Source organism: Platichthys flesus, chromosome 4 (assembly GCF_949316205.1).
Source record: "Platichthys flesus chromosome 4, fPlaFle2.1, whole genome shotgun sequence".
Lineage (NCBI taxonomy): Eukaryota > Metazoa > Chordata > Actinopteri > Pleuronectiformes > Pleuronectidae > Platichthys > Platichthys flesus.
In genome coordinates, this window is record NC_084948.1 from 23,079,427 (window position 1) to 23,104,252 (window position 24,826).

Consider the following 24,826-nt stretch of genomic DNA (forward strand, 5'->3'; position numbering starts at 1 on the left):
CGATGAGGCTTCTGTCTCTTTGCAGGGAAGGAAACGTAAAGCCCCTCGCACTGTGGCGTTAATGCCTCCCAGGGAAGAAGGCTGAAAAAGAAGATGTTTTATCGATTTGTCCCCCCCCCCCCCCCCCCTTTCACAATCATGGGTTTAAATCTCACCTGGATTCCTCAATGCTGTTATTGATCCTGAGTCCAGGCTCATCTCATCCAGCTGCAGGCTGAGAGGAACTCTGCTTTGTGCTGTACTGTGAAAATGAGATATAATATTGGATGTTTGGGCAAAACAGACATTTCAAAACGCTTGGCAGCAAATGCTTCTAATGAGAAAAATTTGTGTTTGGTGAGGTTGATCTATTTTTGTTTTGGCAACATGTCTGGTGATGAGCTGTGACGGCGGAGGTGTTTTGGAACAGCATGTTGTGTGGGCATCCGAGTTCAGTGAAATGGTGTCAACACTGTGGTCACCTACTTTTCCTTGAATGACCTCAGGAGCTGTTGCTTTGATTCCTCGCATCTATCCAGTTTTTTACATATATTTTCTATATATTTAACCCTTTTGTATATTTCATAGCTTCTATTTCACCATTTATCATTTTCTTTATTGACTCTATATGTTGCTTTGTACTTGATGGACAGTGAAGACTAATGTGAAGATTTTTCTGCACATTTTGACTTAACACATAGAAAATTGTTATTGGTGGCTTTGGAGTTATGGCACCACAGGTTCCACAGTCCTTCACCAGCCTCTGACTCCCACCACAGTTTGACAAGGGCCAATATGAGCATCCATCTCACAGTGAACTGACTCCTCTGCGGGGCCCCTGCAAGTATTCCCAGTTATATAAACCAGTCCGGCACCAGATGAAGCACCGGTGGGTCTTATATAATGTCGACCACTATACTAATGCATTACAGCAGGCTTGTCTCTCCTGCATGTTCTTCAGCTGTTCTCAGAGCCCCCGGGCCTCGATGCAGTCTCACCCTGGGGGTCACTGCCTGGTGCTGAGGGCCGGCGGGGACCTCAGACAGCTGCAGTGTCTCCTCCTCTCTCTGCACTGCGTCTCTCCGGGGGCCCGTCAGGGACCAGAGTGTACACATCACAAGAGCTTCTTAGCAACCGATGACGATATATGTTGAATGTATTGTTGTAATGTTCAGCTGGAGTCGGGGAGGTGGGTGGGGGCGGGGGGGGGGGGGGGGGGCTGCTGCAGGGTGAATATTGAAATCAGATGTTGCGTTGGATGTAGCAGGATTTTTTGCGACACTGTTGTTTCTTGCTGGTTTCGATTGGATTCTGACCTCACTGCTGTTACCACTGGTTTTATTACAGAATCCTTTTCTAAGACAAGTTCAAATTTAGCGAAGTGTGCTGGTTCTAATGGGGGAAGTCATGAGGTTTTCAAAGGAATAGAATCAATCTAGAGGAATTGAACTGTTTCTCTTGAATTACACAAAAATGTAGAAGCCTTTTAACTGTTTGTCTGCGTGAAGCTGCATTTAATCGTGACTGATTTCCAGCCTGCACTGTGTGACTCCTGGTTTAGATAATGGGCTGACATGAGCAGAGTGAACGACTTCTCCTGTTAACACCGTACTAGCACGTGAGCAAACGGTTGAGAAGAACCGTCTCCCCCCGGCGGGATCTCTTCTGTCATTTGCAGCCTGAGATGTTTTTAAATAGCCCAGCATGACATTAATTGACAACAGTGAAATATCTGAAAAGTTGTTATTTCACGCAGCTGGAAAAATGTTTCTCTGAGTTTCTACGCGTCTCCGCCGCGCCCGCTGCTTTACAGGGGCTCAGGGGCACATGGGAGACGGAGCTGTCTGTCACAGTCGATGATGAGCAGCGGGGAAGATATGTGGAGACATGCTATATCAATTTCAGTCTGCAGTCGTGCCAAAGCAACACAGTTTGAGATTAACCGCAGATGTACACGTCCTCCCGACTGTACAGTCTCTTCAACCTCAACCTTTTTCAATCCACGTGCCCCAAATGCAAGACAGGAGTTTGTCCAGCTCATCGTTTCTGGTCGTGGCCGTGAGCTGCAAAGGTTTCTGGTCCCGTGTGCTATCTGAGAATCAAACAATGTTGGGTTTGGAACTAGAGAGGTTCCCTCACGCAGCCTCCTAAACAGATGAGAGATTGATTTGTATTCCCACAGAAGATTTTAGTGCACCAACTGTTTAGAGCTGGCAGAGAGCGATGTTTGAATTAGTGTCATTAAATCTGACATGTATTGTATAATACTTTCAAATGAAGCCAATTCTATGAAACATCTGGGGACCTGTGTGAACTACATAGAACAAGTTGTCTCTGCCATTATGCTGCAGGGATTTTCTTCCGGTGGACGGTCTTTATCTTTGTAATCACTCAAAGGGCTTCACACTCCATTAACAGTGCATCTATGCAGCACTTTCTCTATCACACATCACTCACACACTTCAGAATGATGAGGGAAACTGGGATCGAAACCACCAACCTTCTGGTTTAGCAAAAGACCCACTCCTTCTCCTGAGACACAACTGCCCTTATTACACATTATCACAACCTGTGGAGCTGCGTGAACGAATGTGAGCTGATGAGGTGTGTTTTTGGTTTTGTTTTTACAGATTAGTCTTTCCCATCTTCTACTTGTTGTTAAATCTTCAAGGTCCATAATCTTGGTCAACAATCATCTGGACCAACAGCTTCTGCTCTTCTGTGGCTGTAGCTTCCTGGGAACTGGTGCATACAGCTCGGTGAAGTCTTGTTGTTGAGGTGGAATCAGAGACTTTAAACAAATCTAACCCTGACACAGTGATGGATCGAAGTCTTGTTAAACTTTGAAAAAGAGAAGCGTGAATGGATTCACGTCTCCTCTTCCCTGCCCCAAAGAAAAACAAGTGCGGTGCGTTAGATGTGGGTTCGGGATTGAAAAGAAGAAGCTAGGTAGCACATACTTTCCACCGCTGGGTTTGAATATGGTTTTTCATCTGCTCTTTGACTATTTAAACGCCGACGTGGACATGGTGAAGAGTCTTGATTTAAAGCCTTTCTATAGCTGGAGTCAAAACCATCTTCATGTGATTGTGCCGTTACCTTCCCCTCCGCATCTCCTCGCTGCCTTACAGGTGCCAGATCGGTGACATCATGCGCTAAATTTATACGCCAGTCGTCATCCGTGGATCCAGCGCCGGCTATAAAGGCTGCTGCTGGCATGACGAGCGCATGAAAAATTCCACACATGGAAAGATGGAAAATGACTTGTGGTTTCCTGAGTGCAGAGGCCAACTGGGCTGTTTGACAGGGAAGGAGAGTGGGGGGGAGGATGGGAGGGGGGAGGGGGGAGGGGGGGAGAGAGTAGCTGGTCGTATTTCTAGACTTTTCTTTGTGTACACAGTAATTTGTCAAGGTTGTGCAAACATTACAGTAACTATTCGGTTAACCCACTCCGATATCTGATAACGTTTTTATTGCAATTTCAACGTTTTTATTGCAATTGTCGCGATCGTACATTATAAAGCACATAACAGGTTTTAAAAATGCCTTCCAGGCCCCGTGCAGCAGAGGAGCCCAGCACGTCCAACCTTTCCCATCGTGTTCGGGGCATAATTTATTACCAAGTATAAATCATCTAGTTTGATCCTGTCACTGTGTGTGTGTGTGTGTGTGTGTGTGTGTGTGTGTGTGTGTGTGTGTGTGTGTGTGTGTGTGTGTGTGTGTGTGTTCATGGAGCTATATTAGAGCAGAACATGTATTAAAAGCTTGTTTAATATTTCCTCGGTGTGAAGAAACAGATTTACTGCACAGCCAATTAAAAAAGGAAGTAGCCATGAATGCTGTTAGCGAACGACTTCCATAAAGTGACCAAGGTGAGATTGTTCTCTGTGTGTGTGTGTGTGTGTGTGTGTGTGTAAGTGTGTGGATCTGTGTGTGTGTGTGTTTCAGAGTATGTGTGTGTCTTGAGGAATTTAGGCCTGGGTTTTGTAAACTAAGTGGAAGGAGATGTGGGCAGCCGTGTCAGGATGCAGGCCAGTCGCAGGGGGAAGTGTGTGCGTGTTTGTGTATTTATGTGTGCACATGTGTGTGTGTGTGTGTGTGTGTGTGTGTGCGTGTGTGTGTGAACCAACACAAAAGCTAACAGGTTGGTCCACCACTCAGCTGCCAACTGGAGAAGAAGGCAGAAACAAGATTTAGGAAGTAATGAGACAGGAAGGGCCACACTACTTCAGGGACCTACACCAGGATGTGACCAAACAGTCAACAGACTCAAGCCTGTTATCTGTGTGTGTGTATGTGTGTGTGTGTGTGTGTTTGCTGGTGACTGTGTACCTTCTCTATGAATGCTCACCACTCTGCTAGAAATCAATCCGAACAATAACTCCTTTCTCATCTAAAACTAAATACAATCTGGTGCTCCTCTTTACAGTTCCTTATTGCTCTCTCTCTCTCTCTCTCTTTCACACACACACGCTCACACACCAAGAACATTTCCGCACGGTCGGTTTAGATACAGTAACCACATTGGCTCCGTCACTGGCCTGCAAAACTTCCCACATAAACCGCAGAGATTCCAGATGTTGCAGGGAGGCAAGAAGTCTGCGCCTCCGCCGGGCCTGCAGCTCCGTCGCCTCCACTTCCTGAGGCTGGTGGTGCGCGTGGCACGGCCCACACCGAACCACACAGGCCGTGGGTAACCGTGCTACTGGAGATTTACTGTGCACTTCCACCTGCACCCAGATAACACAAAGCCCAGTTGAAAGAGGCTCTGTCCCAGGGCAGTGTAGCTCTGCAGCTTTCTTGTGGTTTCAGACCTGATTAAACAATTTGGCTCGGCAATCAAAGAGCGACAGCAGGCCGAGGCAGAGCAGACTTCCTGCATCCTCCCCGCTCTCGGGCTCACGGGGCTTTAACAGTTGAGGGCCCAGCAGGACTTGTTTTTCTCAGTGTGAAAACAATACCTGCGCTGTGCAGCTTCCAGCTTATCACGGCTGATGAGTTGAGCAGAGTCGCCGGCGAGTGGACGAGGTGATTACAGCGAGTCCACACACGCACCGGCCATAAAACGGATGCTTGATTTTCAGATATTTTGAGGGAGATGATGAAAGTTCACTTGAGCTTGATCTCTGTTTTCTTGTAGTTTTCCTCTGTGGTTTTTGTAGCATTGTAAGAACACCAGCTACAGGTTGGTTTCTATTCAACAGAAATGGTTTCTTTCAACTCCTGGTGTTCAGCTTGAGACCTTTTGGGGGCTAAGCTGTAAGGATTTCAAACAGGACTCAATACGTAAGAAGAGGAACTACCAGTCCTGCTGTAGGTTTAAATCAAAGCAGCTGTCATCTCTCCCCTTTTGGTCCTCGTCATGCAGACCCTCCACTTCCGCCTCCGTCTCGGGACAGGGCTCGTCTCGCAATATAAACATCAACTTCCTGCTTGACTTGGTTTCACGGAGGCTAATGTCGCTGCTGCTGAAAACTGCATCATAAGATGTAAATCACGAGGAGTTATCCCTGCCTGCTGTATTTATCGATGATTGCTGCGTCGGTGCCTCGGAGCAAAACTCCCCCTAATGTGCATTTCACTTCTCTGGAAAGCTGATGGAAATTAGTCCCTGATGGGGGGGGGGAGACTTAAAAACAGCTTGAAAATGACTGAAAATCAATAAAACATGAGGTTATTTTACATCTGCCACCTTTGTGAGAAAAGCAGGGAGAAGCAGCGAGGCGGTGAGAGTGACTGAGAGAGAAATGTACCTCTGTGATTAAATCCTCATTGCTCTAATAGAAACCAGGTGCTGGACACTGGTGTAAATGTTTTCCCATGCATTTTTGTGGGCAATGCAGCCCTAACAGATTCAGACCTGACAGCATTACATGCTTTGTCATTCAATGAAACAATGGCCACGTACGCTTGTCGTGGCCGTTTTACATTCCTCCGGCCTCTTTATGCAAACGTTGACCCCTGCGAGCGTCACTCTTAGATGCTCTCGGAACAAACCCTTTGACGTTTTGTGTGTTTTTTTGTGTTGTAGTTTAATACAAAAAGCTTAAGTTAAGTAACAAACTGCTGCGGCTGTAGGATTTCAATGTTTGTTTAAATCTTGTGAAATCTTCAGGTTTCTTCCTTAGCGCTCTTGTCTATTTTGAAAGCGGATGTGATGTACTTGGTTTTTCTGTTTGGGAATTCGTGATTCTATACAGAACTTCAGAAACCATGACGTTACAATGGACAGTGCTTTAAGAAAATAGAATTAGAGGCCACTTTAATGGATTGGGACCAGAGTCAGCTCCTCCTTCCCCCAGCCCCATAATCTAAAACCAGATATACACCACATGTGTGGCTCCTCTGGAAAAATGAACTCGACTTGGGAATATATGGTCAGGAAATTTATAGCACATGCCTGGGACGAGCCCTCAGGGGCCGGGGTGGAGGTGGAGGGGAGATCTACCCTTCTCCCTGCTCCCCGAGCCTTGTTTCCATTAGGCTGGGAAGAGCAATCTCCCAGACTATTTCGAGGGGGCCTGGTGTAAGACCTCTTGGCCAGCATGACCCAATCGTGGAGGAGAAATCAGTTTCCTCACATCTGGGATTTTCCCACTGCAGCTACGGGGCAGCATTCCACATCAGTCACCAAGCATGGACACACACACACACACATGCGCTGGAATTTAGCACAAATAAATATGTGTGTGTTTATCTGCATGTGTTTATGAAAGAGGGGGATCGAGACGGGGGAGAAACAAAGTTCACTAAAACATGGAAAACGGGAAAACGAGGGCTTTCTATAAAAAAAACAAAAAGAAAACCGTGCCTGGCCCAAAACAAACAAGTGGATGAGTCAGCGAAAGGAAAACATTCTCAAGCTGATGGATGTTTCCTCTCCTTGCATCTGCTCGTGCCTCCTCTGCCAAGGATCTCCAGAGGCTGAGTCGTTGTCTCGCCGCGATAATGCTCGTCCTCATTGTGCTGGTTTTCTTCTCAGAGTGACCGTGGGGAGAGGGGCTGGAATTCAAGCTGAAAGGGGTCAGAGCCTCGCTGATGCACTTCCTCCATCACGTCTACTCTCGGGTGCTGACAGGGACAGCATTGTCCGTCTGTCCACTCCCGTCCGTCAGCGAGCGCTGGAGAGTGACGCCTTGTTTACAACTTTGACAGCTCGTACACTCATTCGTTCTCCTGCTTTCAGCTCCTGTCAAGTCACTCAGCGGATTAGGAAGATGATAGACAGATGATGCTTCTTTGAATTTGGGTTATTTTGAAAGTCAATTTCTTCCTGGTCCACTAGCTATTATTCTTGAATTAAGGAATATTGTGTTTGCTGTTGTGGGTTTGATTCATACAATTATTGTGCTCACTTTTTCCTCTGGGGGCTCCCTGGTTCATGGGACGAGCAGAAGACAAGGTGCTTGACTCGGCCTAACCCTGAAAAGTGAGAGGATCCGATGAAACTTGTTCTGTCGACAAGTGTGTGTGTGTGTTTGTGTGTGTGTGTGTTTTCTGACCTCCGAGCTGCATTTAGCCCTGGAGCCTGAGCAAGTGGCGCAGAAAATAGAAACTAGCTGCTGACTTGTGACTCACGCTGAACCCAAAAATACAAGCTTCTATATTTTCTCACATATTTTTTTCTTTCCTCTGACTCTTTAAATCCGAGAATAGCCGTGACACATTCACTTCGATTCCAAACTGAGAGTTTTGCTGTGAATGTGCACAAAGTTTCACTCCGATGTCGAAACCTGTGAAAATGTGGAGGTCAATGTTTGCCTGGCGGATCAGAGCAGCTCGCAGGGTCTCGTACAAGCAGGTCCTCCTGACTGCACCTCATTTTAGACGGGTGGAGAAATGAGAAATCCGATCCCTTCATTAATATCCTCCCCCCTCTGGGGTGCACTCTGCTCGGGCACTCAGACATCTCACTATGTGACCTTGTAATAATGTGTGAATCCGCCGTCCTCTCGCCGGCACACAGGGGGGGCTCTTCTCATATTGAAATGAAGTCATGTTAGCTCAGCGTCACGGGGAGAGGGCAAACTGAGGTCGGCGAGAGGTGCCCTCATTTCAGAAACTGTCAATCTCCAGCCACTCACTCTGTGTGTTTATAATGGTATTAAACAGTAATCCCAGCAGGTGACGGAGGAATTAATACAGCCTATATGATATCACAGCCTTGGGGTCATGCACTGGCTGAATGGACGCTCGATAATAGGAGGAAATTCCTCAAATGATTGTGGCGTAATGATAAGTGAAGTTCTTGTAAGAGGAATAGTTTTTTGTTTTCTCTGTTGTTTTTTCTGCTCGGTATCTGCGGCACAAGATATTGTGACAACAAGAGTAAATGGGCTGAAACTGACCCGTGTTCAGGGTTCCAGCTCCGCTCGGCCACCTGACGAGAACTCGCTGAACTCTCACTCAGCTTTAAAACAACACAGAACATCACGCTGCTGGGAGATTCAGCTCAGAATCCTGATAATAGTCATTAAATATAGTTTAATATCTGCTGCAGATGAAAATAAGACTGGATTTATTATATCAAGTGTTGTCGCTGTAGGTGTGATGTTGATAAACAATTATAATTCCCTGATGCTGAGCAAGACTCTTTATTTGTTCATGATTTGTATTGGTTTATTTTTGACGTCTTTAGTTTTGGGGATGATAATTAAGTGTGAGACCGAGTGGAGAACGTGATACCTCGGTTTCATGTCATTTGAGAGCTCTCTCTATGTGTGTGAGTGTGTGTGTGTGTGTGTCTGTGTGTGCCTGAGAGAGAGAGAGAGAGTGTGTGTGTGTGTGTGCCTGTGTGTGGTACTAAGGTATTAAATGGTTTTCCTCTTGTGATGCCTTCAAGTGTTCTGTGTAAATCTTAAAATTGGCCTTGAATTGAAAACAAAATAAATCTCTTTCTGGTGGTTGTGTAACTCAAATGATCGTGTGCCTCGGACGTTTTGTTCTCTTGTAGGGAAAATGAAGCATCAAATGAACTTGAACAAAGCTTTGTTCATTGTTAATTTGTTTAGGATCCTGGTATAGCTATATTCTTGGGGTCCACCTTACAAACATACATTAAAACTTGATACAACAGTACACACCAAAAAAATGAATAAAGACAATAATCCTATTTGTGATCACACAATAATAAAACACACACAAAAGAAGAAAGAAAACAAAATCAACATAGAGGCAATTGCATTACGGCTGAATTAGTTTTTCTTTTATGCACACATACATTGTGTGTGAACTGTACAAGTCCAGCATTCTTGTATTGTATGTGTCTAGTTGTGAGAGTACTGTGTGTGTTTACGCAAGTACTAGTACTTTGTTTTACTCTAAATCAAATCCATTCTTGGAGCCGTACTAAGGATTTTACTAAACAATCATAAAAACATCATGGGGATGTTTGGAGAGTTACATCATGTGGTTTAGTATAAATTCAAGTGTTGCAGGGATGCATAAAAGTCGAGCTCTGCAAAGTCACATGTTTGTTTTTTTTCATTTTGGGGGTGGACCATGTCAGTTCTAGATGCTCAGCTGTTAAGTCCCACATTTCCCCCAGCACTTGAACACATCAGGATGTGTGGATCTGTGCGTGGATCTCACACACACACTTGACACACACACGCACACACCGACACGCACACACACCTCTGGTGTGAAGTGGGAAAGTCCTTGTGCTTTTTTGTCTCTGTGAAACTTTTCCTCGTGTTTTATTTATTTCCCATTTCTGGGCGAGAGGAGTAATCTGTCCATGTTGTCATCTGGAGCCCTGGAGCTGTAGGAGGAGAACCAGCTTGGAGCAGGGGGGACTGATTCTTCTCTTCTCCTGCCTCACACCTCATCAGAACGGGGTTTGTGTTGTGGACCAGGAGGATTGGGTTATTATGTCCTGGTGGCGGAGGATTAGCGATGACATCTAGAAGACACAGGCTGAAGCTGCGGCGCTCCCTCAGCGAGCAGCTGCGGAGCTCCACGTCCAAAGCCTGGGACCTTCTCTGGAGGAATGTCAGGGAGCGGAGGGTGGCAGGTCAGTACCCCGCCGCAGGCTCACCCGAGCCCGGCTGGACGAGTGCACAGTGGAGGGGGGGTCCACCACCACTCGAGAAAAAGTTTATTAATTTACTTATGCAAGCAATGGAACTAACACAAATCTGCTGCAACAGGAGTGTGTGGTTGTTAAAAGAAAACGTGGAATTGCATGTTATAAATGATTTTACTTGGTCATGGAATTTAGGATCTTCTCCTTAATAAGATCAATTCAAATGGGTAGGCACATTATGTAACGTAGTTATTGTACTTAGAAACTGTTGCACACGTATTGAAAAAGCCTGAGTAATGTATGACTCAAACTTTATCCATTATAACCCCCCTTGTGTCTGGTTGTACCGCAGGGGGGCGCTGATGTGCAATTTTTACACTGAAAAGGAAAGTTAACTGCGATAGACAAATATAGAGAATAAATATCTATCTATTTATCTATCCATCCATCCGTCTGTATATCTGTCCCTCTATCTTTCTATCTAGCTATCTATCTATCTGTCTATTTGTATATCTATCTATCTATCCATTTATGTAATATGTACTTTCTCTTTGTGACACAGTACAAACTGTTTCATAGTTTCCTATATAAACTTGATGGATGGATCCAGATTTATCTTCCGTAGCTCTGTCTGCTAGTATAATACCTGGCTGTGTATAAACCTGCAGAAGCACTTTCCTGGCTGTGGGTCTCCAGTGGAATTGTCCATCGGCCAAATATTTGCTTCAACCTCTTAAAAAGCACCTGTTGCTCTGGAGGAGGAGACAGGTTGTGCTGATGTGAGGTGTTCAGACACAATGGACATTTATTTTAGTTTCAGATCATCTTCAGAGAGACAAAGTTCGATGTGTATGAATATGCAAAAATATCTAGTTATCTTTTTTAAATAATCCAATTGCAGATTCAATAAAGTGTGTAAACTAACCTTGCAGCGACTTTGATGTATATCTGAGAGAAAGAGGTTAATTCTTGGAGCAGTGATTCTGTCACAGAGTGGGGAGTCTGCAGTAACCTCAGTCCGCCACTAGATGCAGTGAATTGACCACAGCTGCTCATGTGGAAAAGCCTCATGGATCTGAAAACTCAGTCTTCATCAGGAGACGTTCAGGCGCTGAATGCTCACAAATGGACTCCAGATGTTCTCATGTGATGTAACAGAACACATCTCCTCCCTCTGGTGTGTGTTCTGTGTGTGAAGCTGCTGGTAAAATTGCTCACAGGTTGTGTGTTTGGAGCATGAAGTTGGACACGTGCTCACCTCAGCTCGATGCAGCAGCTGAATCCTGGTTGTTTGACAGATTCATCTTGTATTTTCATTGTGTATCTCCATGATGTGTGGCATTCATCTGGCAGTGTCTGCAGCCCAGAGGCCTCAAGCTGCTGATATACACTGAACAATATATAGAGCAGGCTGACTTGATAGAGGGAGCCGGGAACTTCTCTTTTCTCTTGGTTGCTGTATTTAAATATATTATTTTATGTGTGTATGTGGATCACATTGAATGGAAATGCACATTATCTGATGGTAGTTGAAGGTCAGGCAGCAGATTTTAGGGAAATCTTCAAATTGCACATTAAAGCACTGACCCTGACCTGAGTATAGAGCCTAGGACACATATTTCAGTTTCATATTAATATATTTTGAATTCATACTGTATCTGTGCCCTGCTGCTGTGTCGTGTGTCTCCACAGTACGCAAATATTGTTTTAATAAAAGGCAGTAGCTTTATCTACACTTTTTATGGTTAATAGGTGCAATAGGTTAATAAGTCTAAAGTTCAGGTTAACTGTGAATCAAATGTGGGTGGTCATACTCTATGAAGATAAAATACAGTTTATAGCTAAATGTTTTTTTCACTTACAGGTGCATAGATTTATTTTACATTGGGCAGATGATGCAGTTGCTCACAGATTAAATTTGATTTCAGGATATTGGATTTAGAGGAATTGTTGCAGGATGGTCACAGTGGTCTGAGAGACATGTGTATACCTACTTATACATAAAGAGCATCTCTGTCTCCTCAGTATTTGAAATCACATATACAAAACCAAAAGAAAAAAGCAATCTTATCATAACCAACGCAGGTCTTAAGATATCTTGATCGTAAATAGGAGAGATGAGATGATGAGAAAAACTGCTTGTTAACAAGGAAGTAACAACTGGCCTAATCGTGTTCATGGCAGATGCACAAACACACGTCTTACTTTATCTTCACCTTTGTTTTGTACTTTGTAAGAGCAGATTTATCGGGAATAACTTCATGATGTATGAGTGAGAAGCTTGGAAATCTGGGGACACACCTTCCAGCTTCGTGCAGAGTGATTATGTCTAAAGATGAGATTAAGGTCAATAATTATCGACATAACTAAACGAGTCTCGAGTGATTCACAGTTGCTCACCTTCTTCTGTATGAAATAATACTTTGATGGGTTTCCTCCTTCAAGTTACCTGAAAAGCAGCTCAGCCGGTCTTGCAGTGTGATTAAAGTGCACTTTAGTCCCAGACCTGAGCTCAGAATTCAGACATTCGATGGCTCACGAGTTGGAAATCTTCAGTCACACTGGTGCTATTCTTAAGCCTTAACCACAGGAAACACTGCCACAGCAGAGCCAGGACTGCCCAGTGCAGATTACATGTGTCTGCTGGTGAATCACACCACATCAGAGCAGCGTCTAACCTCCACTCAGCTGCCTCCGTGCTCATCATCCGTCGGCCCCCCGGGCTCCAGCTCCCGTGATTCAGAATATAAAGTTTCCCTTTTAGTGATTGCACCTGGCTGGAGCTGAGTGCCGGAGCGGAGAGTGACGGACACGTGTTTAAACGCCTGCACCGCAGCTTTTAGCTTAATTTGTCATCGCGCTGAAACATTCACAGTGTGCGTGTGTGTGTGTTTACTGTGAGTCTGGATTCCTGTTGCCATGCTGTATAGCAGTTGAGCTCTGAAACCCAGACGGAGGCGTGTTGAAACAAGTTTGATAAGGGCTGGAGTCACTGCTCCCAACACTCCCACTAAAAGGACACACTGCAGCCATTGCTTCCCGGCATGCTGTACAAAGTTAAACACGGGGACACGCTGGAGATCTCGACGTGCAGACAGACGCAGGAACACCCATTAATCTCATTCGTTATCGTGTTTCACAGGGGTGGCTGATTGATCCCGTAACGCAATCCGTGATGCATTTCTTCGTCTAGACGACAAGGGGGGGGAGAGGGAAACACAGAAACGGGTTAAGGGGGATCAGGCCGTTGCCAACAAGCTGCCACTCATTCCTGAATCTGACACCTTCAGCGATCACTTTACACTATGAATGAGCACAGGTGTCTGTGTGAGTGTAAAAAAGAGTCACCACCCGGTGTACTCATCTGAATAGTGTCATAGCGTCACCTCATATCTTAAAAAAAGCAACAGTTGCATATTAAAAAAGCTGCGCCTGAGGGTGTTTGTGGGGGGGGGCATTGAACCCGGGAGAGGTTTATGAAGAAGTGCAGTGGGCCCTGAAGTGTGCAGCTGAATTGTGGTCTTTGTGAGCTCAAAGCTGGAGTGGTGCTTGCCAGCCAGGTATAGAGGAACAGACAGGGGCTGTGTCCGACTCGGTCGCCTGCCCGTTTGTGTTCCACTCACACGTATGGCGCCATGCATGCACCGCACAGGCAGGCCTGTATGCCGAGGCCGGGGGGGGGGGGAGCACGATCACCAGGAGAGTGGTGTAGGCTCTAATTAGCACTGGGCGGGTCTGCTTGTGCGGATGTGGACTTTACTTCAGGTGTGAGGACATAGGTGTTCCGTGTTACTGAGGTATACATAGAGGTAATTTTCATAAGAACTGATAACCCAAAGGATATAAATGTGTTTTTGCTATCTTTTTCTTCAGGGTTCCAGAGGATTGTTTGATTCACGAGGGGAAACAACTCTGGTTTTATTTGGTTTTAAATATAAAGGCATGTGTCCTGAATATATATTGCACAATAATTGGAAGCAGATTTGAGTTTGTTGTGCTTCCAGGATGAGATCATTTGTAATTAACTAAATGTGCTGTTGAGTGATACCGTTTTTTGGTTCCCACACTGCCCACAGACACTGGATGGTGGTGAAGCAAATCCTGAAAGATGGAAAACAAGAATGAGATATTGAATTGGCCGTGGTGTTTTCACTGGTTGCGGTTGAATATTTTCTCAAATGAAATAGTTTTGATTATTTTGATTGTTTGCATTTTGGCCGTGACTCATTTCTTTTAATCTAATCTAATCTTTATCCAAAACCCACGGTTTGATTGATGTCCATAAACACACATCTTATATCACTTTCTGTTTGTACAGCTCCCTGGTTCCGTGTGCCATAAAATCAATATATTGGGTTTATTACTTATTATTAAATTAATCAATTCTGCAGTGACACATCTTTAATCCCTTTATGTTTGTGCAAAACAGGAATGTGCTTCTCTCTCCTGTCTAATGACTGTTAAAACAATTTTCTATGAACATTAGTATCTGGTAAATGCTTCATATCATTGTACATGTGTTGGCAGTTTAGGGTCACAGTGTCACAGACACCCGAGCTGAGGAGATGACACCCTGCTGCCTCATCTTTACTTCTGTGTTGACTGAAAGCGGATCTCGGTCACTCCATGTATTCAAGCTCCGACTTCTTCTCCCCCTGAGGAGCTGACACCCGGAGGAGACCTGCTGGGAGGCCTTCCTGCGACTGGAAGCGGGAGTTAGTGTGTCGGGGGAGGTGGGGGGAGCAGAAATTAGCATTCTCCGGCCACGGAAAACAACTTCTCACTCTCCTCTGTAGTTTTCTCTCTCTCTCCCTCTCTAACTACCCAGACTCACTCTCGCCCAGTAAACTTGGCACCTGTGAGACCAGCAACAGCAGAAGAGTTGTTGGAGTGCAGGGCGGCTCCAAAAACCACTATTTTTCTAGGCCCTCCCACAGCCGTCTTTCTCCCACTCCTGCTCTCCTTACTCAGTTCATAGGCATTCCAATGGTATTTATATTTCCCTCCAGAGCAGGGGGAAGTTGACAAGCGTTCACACAGACACTGGATTCAGCTCGGCAAGGTGGGCAGTACTCCCACTGCTTCCCCGCCATTGGCCTCTCTGTGGTCACATGAGCTGAAGGAAAAGACTGAAGTGTTGGCACTCCTCCCCCTAGGCTCGGCTCTGCCTTCCCTCTCAGCTCACTTCAGGCTTTTTGCGCCTGTACGTGAAGTTTTGTGTTGGGGGATAGAGCGTGTGGTTCAGTGTGTATAGAGCCAGTGGCCAAAGGGCTTATTTGGCACACAGGGGTTTTTAAGTTATGTTTCGGGAGCTCCCGGAGTCCTCAGGCAGCGAGTGTCTGGGGAGCATGACCCCGGAGACCCAGGATATCTACCTGAGGATGGACCATCACCGCAGACGCTCAGGGTACAGGCTGGGCAGGATCATTGCCAGGCAACAGCTGCTCAAGAAGATTTCTGGAGGTAGGAGAGCTGCTTGGATCGAAGTGACAGTTCAGATTGGAGTTGGGAATGAATCCATTTGGAAATCAGCCTTTAAATGAAAGAACGTTGGCTGTACAAGCAGTTGTTGGTACTCTGGTATTTGGTTTAGAAGGATCCCTCTATGTCTGACTTCGAGGAATGTTGGGAGACACAAGCTGGTATGAGAAACATGTAGATGACACATCAGCATGAATATAAGCTTATGAATGGAGACTCTAGAGCCGAGGGCAAGAGAACAAGGGCATTGTTGTGTTCGATCTGGATCAGCTGATTTCAAATGTCAGTCCATATCTCTGGCTCTATACCTCGTTCACTCGAGATAAAGGTGGCGCTCCTAATCTGTGGAAGACAAATATAATGATAACAACGGGCGAATGTGTGTGTCTGTGTGTCATTGCACACAAACTTGACCTTCAGCCAATAAGTTGTCAAGGGTGTAGCGGTGGTAAATAATTACTGCAACGGACACGGAGCTGAGAAGCTGTAGGATCAGTTATGTAAGGAGAGATAAGCCCACAATGTAAACAAGATATACCAACGAACGTGGCGCCTGACAGATTTACAAGCCCACAGCTCATTGAGGTCTCTCGTCTGCAGCCAGGAGAGCAACAGTGGTGCCGTTTCATTTGAACCACAACAGGGCCCGGCCCTTCATTCAGCTTTTCCACAGTCCGTAGCCTCTTGCTTCTGCAATTACCTGGAAATGTAAGGTCAGTACTGGGAGGGGGCAGGTCGTGCATGACAATAGAGAGGACAAAGCCCGGCTACGCCTGCTCCCACCCGTAGGTGTGATGCCGGATCAAAAGGCGGCTGCGTTTCATAACAGGAAAGTCATCCGTAAGCGATTTCATCAGATGGCAAAACACGGCTCCGCTCTTCCTCTCGGATAATGCAGCCTCTTGTGTGGGCAAGACTTCCTGCATCACAGCAGAGGACTGGGGCGACTCACGAGTCATGTTTGGTGATTGTGACGATGAGAGGGATACACAGAGTTGGCTGTGGGCTGGATGTGTCAAAGATGCCCTGAGAGAGAGTGTGTGTGTGTGTGTGTGTGTGTGTGTTAGTTTCCAGGGGGGGTCTTCATGATCTGATGTTTGCAGGCGTGTGCAGTCATGCAACCTGCCGGCATGTGTTTTCAGATTACAGATGTCTGGTCTGACAGCAAACCAATAATTTGGGTCATGTGTGACAAGGACAGAAAGTATGTACACGTTTTGAAGTGGTTATTCAGATTCTGTTATTCGAAGTTAAAAGTCTTTTTTAACAGTCTCTGGTTTCATGGTTATTGTTGGGAGTAACTTTTTTAAAGACTTGTTAATATTATATGTTTTTACGTTACTCTAGGTGCATTGGATTAAATTGACACTTTTCCTTAAATAACTTGACATTTTCTTTGTGGTTTCAAATGGTTGTCAAACTGACCTAAATTAAAATAATATCCTTATCTTATTATATGTTATCATGATTAGAGCCTGACTTACACAGATTTTTAGGGGTGAATGCCATTTTTAGGGAGTATAACGTTTATAAAAACGATATATCAGCCAATATACTGCATATACTATTAAATTAGCAATGGGTTAGTTGTTATCAAAGCCTTAAAACAAAGTAGATCTTTGATATTTTACAAATTAATCCTAATAAGTAACCATAAAAAAAAAAGAAAACCAATACAATTCAAGTTTTCATATCGGCAAAAATGGCGGCAGATGCCAGTCTGGCTGTGAAAGGCTCCTATTGGCTGAAATGTCGCTATAGTCGCTCCTAAAAAGGGTCCTCATCCCACTGTAGGAAATGTAGGAAAAAGGCTGCAATGTGGGACTATGTGTTGATGAAATATACTTACATTAACTCACAAGAGGCAAAGTTCATATAAACTTTCCAGAGAGTGAATCCCACATAATATAAAGCAGTTTGTTAGTAAAGTGAGTGAAGTCTTTGCTAATGTTCTTTGCACATGGTGGATAACAGAGTTTCCTCCACGGTAATTGTTTTCCCATCTGTTTTCATCTGTCATCACTTGAGTCAAAACACAATCTTCCTCCTCATCCTTCTGGTAGTGAAAGTTTCTAATCTGATTTGCTTTCAATGCCATTTTCCTCTCAGTGTGGCAGTTTTCTCTTCATGTTCCCCAGGAGATCAGTGTTCCTTCCCGGTATGATCCTGTTTTCCTTCATTCTCGTGTCCCACCTTATGTGATGCATGGCTGTGTGAAATGTGAGAGATAACAGCGAGGTAACATTTTCAGGGCCCTGCCCGCAGGAGTGTGCAGAGCTGCAGGATTGATCTCCTCGCGTCGCGGTGGCTCCTGCATTCCAGCTCTGTTGACATAGCAGGTTGAAAGTGAATGGGGGCCGTGGTGATGGGCAGAGTTACTGATGTATTGTTTCACCCCACGAATTCCAGGGAAGCCTGTGGGGTCTTAGTCATGTTTCCGATTTGATGGCCTTTCCAAAACCACCAGCGTGTTTGGCTTCTTGCTCAGCTGGTGACGAAGCACCAGAGGTCTGGATGCTATTGCCCAAAAATGCAGTTATCACATCGGTGGAGCCAATATGTTCCGCTGTGGGAAATGAGATGGAAAGTTGAAGTGTTGCACAGTGGGATTATTGTGCAAGAGAAAGAGCCTGTTTTTATTGCTGAGGAATGTGTTGTCCCTTTCAAAAAAAAAAAGAAAAAAAAAGAAGGTTCCTTGGATTTGAGAGGAGTTTTCCAAACCCCATCACTCTGGAAGAGCTCCTGTGTTTCTGCAGCTTTCTGCTCTGTGCACCTGGCCTCCTCCCCGTCCAGCCCATCTGGAGTCCAGGCTGTGCATCTGTTAAAGCTGCGTTAGCATCAGAAAAATAAATATTACTGTGTTGTATTTATCCGTGTTTATTTCATATGTAAGTGTCCAATTAATCCACACTAAGTACACCAGCTGTACACAGAGCACTCAGACCTTCCTACAGAAGAATATCATATCTTAAGTGTTTCACAAATCATCATTAAATACGTTTTATAGCAAATCTGTCACTTTTTGGATCATTAAAGTTCATGTTTGTGCATGAGGCTGTTATAACTAATATACTTCATATTTATATTTAATCAATTCCGGTCCCTGGACAGTTTGCTCTCGAAAAGTTAAGTTATTAATTTACTGGGTGTGGCGTTTGTTGGGGATTTTGACCGATGTCAAAACATGAATATGAGTCATTTCATAATAGTATGCCCATGTATAGTTTTGAACTCACATCTTCATTGCATTAGGTGATGGTTTTCAGCTGTTTTCCTTGTACACCGAGCTGGACTGGAAGTGGAAACCCGACCATTTTAGGTTATGGTGAAAGTGTCCCTGTTTAGCCGTGGACACGTCTGTGGAAACCTTGAGCAGCTGAAAGCCACACCGTGACTAAACGCCCGCTCGCTGACTCTCTTCCTCATTGAAGAGGCTGTTGTGTTTCAAGACAAGACGCTCTGTCCAGTGTGACCCCCGCGTGGCCCTGCTTGCCTTATTGACCTTGGTTGCAGCCAATGGGCTCTGATCTCTGCCCCTGGAGAGGTCGGAGAGGAGCGAGTGCATTTCTTGTCAAATGACACAAGTTATTGCGCGGCAGCTGTGCGCTCGTCACTGGATCTCTTGTGTGTCCTGGAGTTACAAAGCTTGTGTTCTATTTGGCCGTCGTGGCTGAAAGGCTTGTGTGTCTCAGGTTAACGTGCCATCAGCCACATTTGTTCTTCTGCTGGCACATGTCACTGTCACATGCCTGCAGTGCTGCATGCTCGCCACTAGATGTGTTTCTTGCTGAATTTGATTACATTTAACTGGTAATTTATGTCTTATAAACATCAACGTATAAGTTTAATGTGCTTGAAACACTTTGGCTGCTTGGGTCTTTTAGAACTTAGCTGTAAAATGTTCCAAAGAGCACAAATAAAACATTTTGTGAGGAAGCTTTTATCATTTATGCTCCAAACCGTTCAAAGCAACTGGTGACATTATGACATTTTTAAACAAAAGCTTTAAACCCATCTCTTCAGCCTGGCTTTTATTAAATATAAATGAAAAACATTACTTTATTGTATTCACTTATTTCAATGCATGTATTTTGTAAATGTTATCCCTGTTAATATTATTATTATAGGTTTTTATCTTCTGTATTTCCAGTCATCTTTTTTCCAATTGTGTCTTTTCAGTTGCTATTGTAGCTTTCAAACCTGTATGAAAGGTGTTATACAAACACAGTTTGAATAGATTGATTTAGAGATTGATAAAGACAACGTTTGAACCCTCGTATTGGGTTTGAATGTCGATGGAGGGAGAAGCAGAAAGTGTGTGACCAGGATAGGGTGTGTTACAATAACATACTTGTGTTTAAAAGAGAGAAAGAGAGAGGACAGGAACCCTTCTGCTTGTTAAGAGGACGAGCTGGACCCTCCCCTCCTCGTCCGGGATGGATAATTACTAGAAAACCAGCTCCGAGGAGAGGTTTGCATTTTTCTGTCTTCTGAAGATGTAACAGTAAAAGGGCTCTTCAGTGTAAGGAATCTAGTTCGACTCAGCCCTCTCCCTCTCTGCACAGCTCTGAATTATTCATCCGTGCTCTCCTGCAGCACGATACGCGTCAGATCTTCTGAGTGTGAAACGAATTTAACGGCTCCTTCACTCGCATGGAGGTTTGATGATAAGCGATGATGTAGCTTCCTGCGTTGTTTACTTAACGTTCACATGGAGCCGGGTTTATCTTTAATTCATGAACCTCTCGACTGTAGACGTGATTGTTATGCAGATCTTTGTTTGCTGCCTTCACAGGCCAGTAAATAACACTGACAGGCAATTTTGACACCCGCACTTCAAATATTTAAATCTGTATCTTACGCTCTTGTTTGGACATGATGATTAGGTTTAACAGATTCCAAATGCATATGAAAAGAATAAGAAACGAGTTACTCATCAGGGTTTAGAGGCTGTGGCTCTTCATGGCTTAGATTCTAATATATACAAATTCTAATCAAGTATGAACATGTCGTGTCATTCCATTTGAAACGCGACAAGTAACTGACAAAAGTAAGTACAAACAAATAGACATGCATGTTAGATACAGTCCGTTTTTGAGGATGCTGACCCCACAGTGTAGTGCACAAATGAATTGTGGGTGGTGGTGAGAGAGGCCAAAAAGAAGCAGTACCGTATAACACCATAAACAAACTCAGAACATTTCATATTTCATCTATATTATCGGCTATTATTGGATTGTCACCCACATGTAACTAGATCACAATCATGGGAACAGATCTGATGTGTCTACGGCTCTGAGTGATTCCTGTTACAGACCATCCCACTGTTCACCGGCCTCCGTCTGTTGAGCCAAACTATTCCAGCAGCTGCTTGGTAGCCGTTGGTAATTTCCCGCCTTGCTGATAAAGAACGAGTCAGTGTTTGCGAATCTTGTAACGGCCACAAACAGCCCGACTCAATCTGACCAACCTCCAGCGAAGGTCACATTCACAAAGCTCTCATGTGGATTCCCACTTTTTGACCTATAGGTGGGAGGCTGAGCTCACTTTACCCAACGCTTTGTGAATCAGTGCAGTTTCCAGTCAGAGTGTAGCTGACAACCACCACGTGCTGAGCTAATCATTTGCTAAGTGCAGATTTCAGAAATGCCTCAGCTGCACTGTAACAGGAACGGAAAGTCACATATTAACATAGCCGTGATAGAAAACGTCTCCTGTTCTCAGCTTCTTTTGCACTGAACAGATTAGAAAAAGTCAACAGGGGCAAAAATATCGTTAACCTACATATGGAAAATAGGGTGAAAAACAGATTTGATGTTTTAAACGTTAGTCCTAAGAATACATTTAAATGAACATAACCACTCTGTAGAAAATGGTATAACAGGCTTTAAATGGATTGTATTGAATAAATATATCTTATATTTGATTGTAAAGCTACTTTCTCTATTCTAATATATATACAGATATATATCAAACTGTGTATATTCATGACTACCAGCAGTTCAGTGCTTGACTGCCCTCATGTGGTAAAGGTGGACAGTACAAGTCATGAGCTGGAAAAACTGACATACACAAAGGCAGCGTGCACACAGACCACAGACATTCAGCTACTGTTACTTCACTTTATTGCTCTTTCAGCCAGAGGGTGAATGTCTGAAAACTGCCTGTCACATGGCATGACAGACGGGCGCTGTATGCTCTATTAGGGCTCTGTCTGTCTCTGTGTGTGAGTGTGTGTGTCTGTGTTTGTGTGTTTGAAGGAGAGACTGATAAAACAGAACAAACCCTTAACTCTGTCTATGTGTACGCTCTTGATCATTTAAACACCGTCCCTCACCGTGAACAACACATGCCGTGACAGTATCATGCTCACAAGTCTGTCGCTCGGCTCCTGAGGCCGTCTTGTGGCCGCTCGCTTTGATGTTGTTAATTGGGACCAGCATCCCCAGGGATGGCTCCATGCTTTTATTGTAAAGGCCCTGAGAGGGCTTTCTCACGGTAGGGGCACTTGTTCTGACATTGGCCCCCTCGCTACCCTCTGACTCGGAGGCCGTTCCCAGAGAAGGCGGGAACCCCTCTTCGTCCCCTCTGGGATCCCGTCCAAATGAGAGGGAGTTGGACCTAATGGAGCTCTGCAGGATTCTGCTCCGGAGGAGTCTCCTTTTCCTCTTCTCTGACCCATAGCCTTTACCGGTGTGCGCCAGGACTTATGAAACATGTGTCGATAACTTTCCAGGCAATCTTTTTCCATGTTTCCATGAGTCAAGATTTTAGGTCAGCATCGGTAATTCATAGTTATCCCACTTTAGCTGTGTTATACGGCACACTCGGAAAACCAAATTACAGTGTTTATAGAGGCTATCAAAGGGAAGCGGGAATTACAGCCACACAACTGTATATTATGAGAGGGTATACCCAGCGTGACATGGCAGGGCATGCACTGCAGCTTTACATAAAACAAGACATGAGCGGACTTCGAATCAGGATGCAGCCACCAAAAGACACCTAGAGAGAGGTTGTGGCACATGTTTCACAGGATTAAAGAGGGGGTACGGTTAACTGCATGACCACAGGCAAAGTGGAGCAGCCGTAAGCGAGCTGGCACGAGGGAGTTGAGAAAGAGATGGAAGAAGACGGAGAAGAAGCGAGAGGGAGGAAGGGAAAGAAAGAGGGGACGTTAGTGGATGGAAAAAACTAGGCTGCGGGAAAAAAGGATTTCTCTTGCTGAACTCTGAGTCCAGGCCTACAGATGCCCACAGGTAGACCTCCTCCCCTGATCTGTTAGCCTTATTTTATCGTTCACATGCTCCCCAGGAAGATTTATCACACTTTGATTGACTTTGAGAGCCTCACTTTCATCGAAAAAAAGATTTTTGGTATGAGGACATTAAAGAGCAAGAGATAAGTTTTGGCTAAAAATCTAAATTTCTCAAGAAAGAAAACTGCTCAGTACCCACACAGATAGCGAGTCCTTCATGTGTGTTATCCCCGCCGGGCCTGCACAACTTATCCTGGGCTGAGTTATTTATTTATTTGTAGATAGAGTGAATAACTTCAACTGAACAACCGGGCCTGTGGTTTTTGGGGAAGGATGCCTGGATGAAATGAAGAAGGAAATCCCCCCAAAATCCAAAGTTGATGTTTTTATCACCAAAGAAAGCAAAGCCTGCACAAAGGCCTCCAAGATGGTTGTCAAAACACTTTAACGTGCGTGGGAACGTGGCTGCAGTCCAGTGTCTGGAAGTGTTTAGCGTGTGCGTTGTGCCTTGGAAGCCGTTGCCGTATGTATTTCACTGAAAGCTGTGCTGATTGATTTCTGCTCTGCTCAGAGCTGATGGCAGTAAAGCAGCGGCACTTGGGGGATCTGGAAAATGCTGAGATCTCTCCTCCTGGAGGTCAGAGGTGGTGTTTCTACTACAGGACACATCTTTTCAAGTGTCCGCAGGAAGTCATGTGCCAAGTCATCCTGTAGTGTGACCAGAGGGGAAGGAGAACACCTGTCCGCCAAGCTGGAGGGCACTCAACACTTTCTCTCGCTTTTTTCTGTATGCTGAGCAACACGGTGGGAATTGACATGTGGTTGTCAGAACATTTTCTCAAAACTGAGCGAATGTGAGACCATGCAATGAGCTCGATGAAAACCCTGCATAGCTAGCGGTTTGAACTTTGAGGCCTTGGCTTGTTCAGAGGCAGCGCAGCCCAAACACAGTTATTTGTCTTCTGGCTGTGACAACCGCCCAGATCCAGCTATCAGTTTGCAGTTTGGATCCGGGGTAGTTTATAAATCCTTCGCTGAAAAGCTATTTGTGGTGGGATGAGACACTGACCCCAAGATAATCTCTCACTCTTCTATCTGTGGTTGTTGTGTTGGGACTTGGAACACATGTGATGTCTACATTTGGAAACAATTTGAGGTGATTTTCCATAGTTAAAAATGTTTACAGGATAATGCTGACCCCTACATGCTTCTGAACGGAGCCTGACTAATACGGATTTCTCGGGGTCGACGCTGCCGGTCCATTAGGGAGTAAAACATTTCAGAGACCGATATATATATGTAAAAAAATTGGCAATGATTCCTATGGGGTTGCATTGTTTATTCTGTGAAATAAAAGTTTTAATATCCGCATATATCATCAGCTGACCAATAAATCAGTCAGGCTCTAGTTCTAACCCCATGTCAGCCAGACATCCCTTGGTTTTAACTGTGGTCTCAGGCAAAACTGTGAGAAGGAAATAAATCAGCTCTGTCTTTATCAGGAGATTACTGGTACCTGACATTGCACAGGAATGAGTGAAAGTCAATGAACGTCTGTTACCGTGCATTGTTTTATCATCAGTAACCTGATGATAAAACTGTGACTGGTGGTCACAGACACAAAGACAGAGACAGACGGGGAAACCGAGAGCGTCGATGGGCTGTTGGCCCTGAAGATGAAAGAGGCCTCTCTCTGGGTGTCCTGCAGAGGTGAAGGAGAGTGTTACCACAGCTGTGATGCTCTTGTTTAAATTCAATACAGGACCTCAAGAGGAAAAACACAGCCCACATGACTTTTGACCCAGCAGGCTTTGGCAATGGTCAACAACAGCAGCTCCCCAGCTCACATAGTTATGTTATTTACCCTCAGAATCAATAAGCTCTTGCTGTGTGTGTGTGTGTGTGCTGTGGAATGAAAGGTGGACCTCAGTAATTCACCAGGGGAGTAATAAAAAATGCGAACATTCTTAAACCAAACTATGTTTATACTTGAAACAGTCTGGATCTGCCTCATTAATGGAGAGGGAAAAATAAAGGAGGAGAATTACAATGTGCTATATTTAAAGCATTGGTCTATAATG

General features: G+C 44.7%; 1 protein-coding gene across 3 annotated transcripts in view; it reads left to right on the top strand.

Moving 5' to 3' along the window:
- Nucleotides 1-24,826, top strand: part of stard13b (StAR related lipid transfer domain containing 13b) — a 58,055-nt gene that overhangs the window by 18,572 nt on the left and 14,657 nt on the right. Inside the window, exon 1 of one of the 3 annotated variants that reach the window (XM_062385423.1) lies at nt 9,862-9,994. The exons of 1 other annotated variant lie outside the window; for it this stretch is intronic. In XM_062385423.1, the coding sequence (XP_062241407.1) occupies nt 9,877-9,994 (118 nt within the window). In that variant the 5' untranslated portion in view covers nt 9,862-9,876. Of the gene's footprint in view, nt 1-9,861; nt 9,995-15,213; nt 15,470-24,826 lie in introns of those variants that run through there. One more of the 3 variants, XM_062385421.1, reaches the window with a different exon arrangement.